Raw genomic sequence first — 7,218 nt, forward strand, 5'->3', positions numbered from 1 at the left:
GGACGCGAAGCGCAAACGTGAGTTGGAACGGAGCAGGAACAGTGCAAAGGAAACGCAAAGAGGAGAAAGAAAGTATGAAAGAATGTGGCGCGCTCCAAATGTTAGGGTAAAAAATATTTACAACTGCGGCTATTAAGTAAAGCCGCATTTGTAAATCAAACGTATTGATTTACAAGAGCGGTTATTGCTAAAACCGCACTTGTAAATCCAAACACTTTGATTTGCAAATGCGGTTTTTCTAATAGCCGCACTTGTAAATCAACATAATTTCAAAAATGCCACTGCGTTTTTTACGAATGCGTGTAAGCGCAAAACCACACTAAATAAATAGCATTCTTTTCTTCATTTTGCACTAGTGTAAACACATCCACTTGCGCAATGTGTCAGGCTATGGATGAATCAAGTCAACATCTGCTTTTAGAGTGCGAATATGCTCAGAGTGTTTGGTTTATGCGCTTCAAATGGATTGGCATCTTGTTTGTGCAACACAATGACTTGAAGTGCCACTTTGAGAGTTTTCATCTGGCACAAGTTAGTAACAAACAAAACTTGGTATGGAAAGGTCTTTCGACAGCTATAGTGAGGAGCATTTGGAAACAAAGGAACTGTGTTGTATTCAAGCAAGGGTTAGTTGATGTAGAAGAGATTTTTCATAACGCTTAACTCAAAACTTAGTTGTTGATGAAACATAAGGTACATTCATTTACTTATTCCTTTGTGGATTGGGTTTTGAAACCTTTACCATGTATTAGAAGCTATAGATAAATGTGAAAGGTTAGAGGAAGCTTATTCGGGTGGCAAAGGGTGAAACAAGATGAATTTCAGTAAGTGAAGGCCCATGTTGGATGTTCCTACTGCAGCGTGGTAAAGGGCGTTAGGGTGTTATGGTTATGAGAGGGTGAGTGAGGAGTTAGGAAGCCTAAAGGCAGGGGTTATGAACTCAAACGTTTTGTGTTGGGAACAGTTGCAATGATAATCCAATCCAGTGTAAAGGTTCATCAGAGCAGCTGCTGTGAAATTTTTCCAGCAACCATATGTACCTTTAGAACCAGGTAATTACCTCACCCCTACAGTGGAAATAGAAAGCATAATTGGTAGAGGGGATTGCAGATGTAGGAGAAAGTAACAAAACAGTTTGAGGAGAAGGTCCTAATGAAGATTGAATTGGCTATCACGTGTGGATTATGCAACATTACTGGAACTTATGCAGTTTTACTGCATAATGTCTTGCTGCATAAAGTTGGAGTTGTGACTTGGACTGCAGTAAAGTGTTGGGGGATCAATGAAACTGAAGTCGCAGAGGTGGATGCACTGTCAAGATTGCTACGTTATGCAACTTCAATTTTTGAGTTTTTGATTTGTGTGTGCCTCTTATACGCTGTTGCGGCCAATTCTGATGCAGCATAGACTACATTCATACCAACTTTGTCTGTATTTTATAGGTGGAAGTGCTCTATGGTTATTTTATTAGGAAAGATGCTTAGAACGTTTTGCTATTGTTATCATGTTAGCTCTTCTTCTATGCAGTTTGGGTTGCGATAAAGGGTCTATTATGATATTCTGTTTTGTTGGAGAGGAAGATAAGATTAAAAAGCCTAAGCTTATAGGGGTGATGACCATTTGTAAAATGATTAGAACACCCGAAGTGTCTTTTTTAATTTACTTAATTTTTTGTTTATAAAAAAATATTAATTAATTAAATAACTATTATATTCATTAAAGTTCTTTTAATAATGTTAATTAATGTATAAATGAATAAATTGGAACTAACACTAACTTGAAATTAAAACTCCTTTTCAATTAATTTGAACATAAATTTTAATTATGGCAAGAATTTTATTTTCTTGTACTACCACCTTCTGTACGAATTCAAGCTATAAAATGTCTAGTTGTTGTTTCTCTTTATTATTATTTTTTATTTTTAACTGATTGTTGATTTTATTAAATCTTATTTGAAGAAAAAGAATCCATTTCCAAGAAACACTTTGTCAGAAAATGCTTTTAGAAAACATTAGCCCACACGTAAATGCATGCGCTTCATAAAATTTTATGTATATCTTAAAAACACTTACCGTAAATAAAATATTTTTATAAATGTTGATTTAATCAATTCAATAATTGAACAATAATTCTTATAAAGTTATATAATATGTTTGTGATGGTCAGTATAAAAGTGTTTATCCATCCACAAATAAAACATATGTTTATAGTTTTTAAACTAATTAAAGATTACAAAACTCGACTAATATATCATACACAAGATTAGATGAGAATGTAAAATATCGTTACTCTGTATTTTTTTATTTTTAAATAACATAAAATCGTGTTTATGAAATATGTAGAAAGTTAAAAGGACTTGATCTAATTTAATATTTAACTTTAGTGAAATATCACTACAAGAAAATCATGAAATAGAAATCAATGTTTAGACATCAAAATAATTAGTTGTAATAGTAACTAAATTTAGAAACAATTTTAGAAATTACACAAAAAATTGGTTTATAAATTACTCTCTATTATTGTTAAATAGTTTTTAAATTGGTATCTAATTAGCAACCAAGGTTTTAACTACCAATTATTCAGTTTCTAAATTTGGTTTCTAAAACTTTGGTCGCTAATTAGATATCAATTTAGAAACGATTTAACAATAATAGAAACTAATTTAGAAACCAAATTTTTTATTAGTTTCTAAAATGGTCTCTAATTTAGTTACTATTGCAACTAATTATTTTGGTCTCTAAAAATTGGTTTCTATATCATGATTTCCTTGTAGTGTTAGTTCGATTAAATTGAGTTACGATTTTATGTATCACAAACATTGACACGAATACGACACGGACACGGACACGAAGATATGTATAATCTCTAAAATGTAGGATACGGGAACACGGATCTATATATTATATAATTATGAATTATATAAATTGACAATAAATATTTATGTGCACAAGTATGTTCCAAATTATTTTTTGGAGTAGAAAGATGTTTTTCATGACTGGTTCAAAAGGATTTGTTTCTTATTTTTATAATCATAATAAAAATTTATACAATAAATTTGAATTCTTATAAAATTATGTTAGAACGTACTAGAATTTTGAGAAATCCAACAAATACTTTTTGAATTGGACAATTCATGAATACATGTCCTACAAGTGTCATATGAGTGTAGGTGTTCGATACGAGTATCCAACACCGACACACCATTTAAGAGAAGTGTCTGAGCTTCATAGGTTACAATTAACTTTCTATCAAACAACTCTACCCTGTTTTACATTAATTACTTATTGAAAAATAGAAAACAACTAAATACTTAAAATACAAGTTCGTAGTTCAAATCAAACATGACTTATCTATTTTCAAGATTACATATACATGTTGTTGGATGGCGTAATTAGAGTGAAGAAAAAAAAAGGAAAAACTGAAAATGAGTAAAAAATAAAATAATTAAATTTATTATTCACAATTTTTTATTAATTGGTTTAATATTATTTTTATAATTTTTTATCAGTATTGTTATTATTACTATATAATCATTAATAATTAATTATGATTTTCAAAATCAACATGAATATTAATAAAATATTTAGATATGATAATTATGTTATAACTGATGAATATAAATGGTTACGTCACAAATATAATCAATTATATTTTGTGTTTTCTATTTTTGGGCAGAAAATTGTGGGACACTTTCTTTTTTCTTTTATGTCTCTCTTTCTCGTTTTCTGCATTTTTTTCAGCCCATTCTTTTTTGTAAATGAAAGCAAATACGATGTAAAACTTATTTTATAATTAATATTACATGTAGGTTGAGTGGTTAAATTATTTGATTTGATTTTAATTAAATTCGTCAAAATAAGCTTACCATGATGACTCATATTAACCTGCTAAAATATAATCAGGTTGGTTTAGGTAGAGAAAGTTTTCATGTAGATTCCAGCCCTCTCTTACTTGTATACCTGAAAACAAAAACTAACAATATACATACATAATTTTTTTGTTGTTGTTTATATTATATTTGTAAATATAAATGAATTTAATGTATTATACTTACTTATCAAAAGCTTTAATGAATCCAATTATTAATATTTTTTCAATATATATATTTTAATAAGATAAGCAATAAGGATAATAAAGTATGCACATTTCATTGATAAGTTTATCTTTTAATTGGTTTTAAGCCACCCACTGATTTCATTATTTTCTTTGAGACTCACGTGTACTAATCATATTAAATGACTAAAACGACAAATATTGAAAAAAAAAAGAAATTTAATATTATTTTTGAAAAAGAAATAGGTGATAGAATAGGGCTTTGAAGTGTGTGTTTTTCCCGCTAGAAAAGTTATAGGGGTTAAATTTAAGCACGTTGGAATGTTGCATGAAAACTCTATCAACTTTAAATGAAATGGAGTTTAGGAAAGGAATATATAAGTTTAAAAGCAAGTGTGTGTGTGGATGGGCTTGAGGTATAGTAAGATTATTAAGGTGGAAAAAGAGGAAGAAGATGTAGGTAGAGGCAGTGTGGAAGAAGGTTGATGAGGTCAGCAAAAAAAATTGGTTTCCCTAGTTCTTTGGTTCTGCTTTCCCTTTCAGTTTTTGTGTCTTGAATTTGAATTAGGTTAATGAGTAAAATAATTGATGTGTGGATAGCTTTTTGGCCTTGTCTGGGTAAAAGTTTGCATAGTTGCATCCACACAACACATAACACATAAGACATCCTTTTCGGGGTTTCACATTCACAACCCCCTGCCTCTCACACTGTCCCTCTCACCATTCACTTTGAGTTTGACCCCTTGCCAGCCACCGCCACCACCTCTTTTCTCTCTTCCCACACCCTACCCCACCATCCACTCTCTAGAGGATCTTCATCTTCCAAACCCCTCCCTTTCCCCTTTTTCATTTTTCATTTTTCACTTCTCTCAAAACCCTAATTCACTCACACATCACTAAACTTCTTCTTACTATTATTATTATTATTATTCTCTGCAGTGCTCCTCCTTCGAGGTTGGCCTTTTTGTAATTTACCTCCCCACCCTCTCCTCCTCCTCCTCCCCTACCTAGCCACTCTTATAAGCGAGATCTACATGTGCCTATGCGTTTTTTTCTCTTCTTTTTATACAACACAATAACCTTTTCCCCCGACTGAAAGACAAGCAAGAAAAGATTTGCTTCCATTGCAGTGCAGGTCAGGGATTCCATCCAAAGATACGCTTCTTCCCTTTTTTTTTCAAATTCCCACTCTCTCACACACAATTCGTTCATTCTTTCATTCATCCTCATCATCATGGATGGATAACCAGCGCCACCTCTCTCCTTTTCCCTTTTTAATTCCTCTCACCACTTCTTCTTCCTTTTACCTTTCTTCCCCCACTTTTGCTTAATTTCCAAGCTATGGATTCTGGCAATAGTGGAAGTATCTCTTCAAGTGGCGAGGAAGAATACGATTCACGACCTCATCACACACTGCTCCCTCCAACCTTCCTCAATAATCACCCCTCCCAATTGGGCTCCATCTCACACCCTCTTCTTTCTTCTTCTCATTACCAACACCACCACCCTCATCCTTCTTTGTTTGATCTCTCTTCACCCTACCTCCACGCCCTCTCTCAACCAAACTCATCCAACCCAAACTCCTTCCTGCACTTGGACACCGCCACCACTTCCTCCTCCCAACCTCCAAGATCTGAACCCGATTGCACCCACCCTTCAGGAGTTAACGTTACCTCCTCATCCCAAACACCTACAAACATAAACCATTGCTTGTTGGGTCCTCAAGTAGGCCTCGCCACAGACAATGCCAGATCACAAGAGGCAATCTTGCTTGAACCAGGTAGAACGGTTAATAACGTTGGACGCAACTCAAAGAAGCGAACCAGAGCTTCAAGGAGAGCACCAACTACGGTTCTCACCACGGACACTTCCAATTTCCGAGCCATGGTTCAAGAGTTCACTGGTATCCCTGCACCACCGTTTTCAGCTTCCTCCTCCTACTCTCGGAGACTCGATCTTCTCACTGGCTCCTCCTCCTTAAGAAGCAGCTCTCACTTAGACTCAACACCGGGTCCTTTCTACCCTTTGCGTCCTTCGCCACAAAAGGTAAATCATCATCATCATCAAAACCCATTGCTTTTATCTTCCTCATCATCACCCTATAACAACATGGTTGATGCTATAACTTCCACCACCACCACCACCAATAATTCTTCATCGAATAGCCACAACAACAACAACCCCATCAACTACCAACAACAACTTCCTCCTGATTTGGGTATTCCCTATCACTACAACCCACAAAACATCATGCTGGGCATGCAGAACCATCCCACCCTTGCATTTAATCATCCTCCACCCCATCTTCACCCTTTTGGCCATGCAGGGTTTAGTGCAAAGTTACCATCAATTGAGGATCTGGGTATGAGCCATGGTCAGGTTAATAATAATGCAAATTTTGTGGCAAGTGGGGTATCGGTGCCACTGAGGAGTGTTAACGACGATGGAGGAGGGACAAGAGATGTTTCGTTAAGGTCAGTGGATGGTGGTGGTAGTTGCAAGTTGAACTTTGCAGTGGCCTCTGCATCCACTAGCTTGAACCGTGAGAATAGCACCTTACCGAATAACAACAACAATAATAACCCTACTACTAGAGGGGAAGGTACCGTGGATTCCTGGATTTGTTCTTCTGATTAGACTAAACCGGGTACAGAAACTTGTTATCATTACATGGTAGAATATGATGCTGCAATGAATTAAGATCGTGATCATGATGATGTTGATGATAGTGGGTGTTGGTGGTTAGAATTTGCAGCTAACATCTTTCTTCTTTTCTTTTCCTTTCTTTTATTTTTCCTTCTTTTTTTTTTTCTCTCCCTTTGGTTTAAATATTTTGATATTGTCAAAAAAAATCTGTAGCCAACGGTACGAGATTAATTTAATCATGTATGATATATGTGTAAATTAAATATATACTTCCTTTAATATCTATGTATATCGATGATGACCAAATGATGTTTAATGTTATTGCAGAAATATATATAGTGGTGGCTAGTTGTAGCATATGATTGTACTTTGATTAGTGTTTGATAATGATACTGATCATAGTAATTATAAGGGTGGGTGGTGATAATTTTATGGTAGCAGACTATATTGTAGAGTAGGTTATTATTATGATTATTGGGAATCCATAGTTTAGAATAGTTTAATGCTAAAGCGAATCTG

At 34.3% G+C, this 7,218-nt stretch overlaps 1 protein-coding gene across 1 annotated transcript; it reads left to right on the forward strand.

The window, feature by feature from the left end:
- Positions 1-4,738: 4,738 nt before the first annotated feature.
- On the forward strand, positions 4,739-6,988 carry LOC137826711 (uncharacterized). Its single transcript, XM_068632800.2, has one exon. It carries the CDS (start codon positions 5,395-5,397, stop codon positions 6,688-6,690), a length of 1,296 nt encoding a protein of 431 aa, XP_068488901.2. The 5' UTR covers positions 4,739-5,394; the 3' UTR covers positions 6,691-6,988.
- The last annotated feature ends 230 nt before the right edge of the window (positions 6,989-7,218 follow it).

This window comes from Phaseolus vulgaris, chromosome 8 (assembly GCF_051622355.1).
Source record: "Phaseolus vulgaris cultivar YP4 chromosome 8, ASM5162235v1, whole genome shotgun sequence".
Lineage (NCBI taxonomy): Eukaryota > Viridiplantae > Streptophyta > Magnoliopsida > Fabales > Fabaceae > Phaseolus > Phaseolus vulgaris.

Bases quoted from the DNA above. Each gene is read 5' to 3' on its own strand.
- LOC137826711 (XM_068632800.2), top strand. From the start codon at position 5,395: ATGGATTCTGGCAATAGTGGAAGTATCTCTTCAAGTGGCGAGGAAGAA.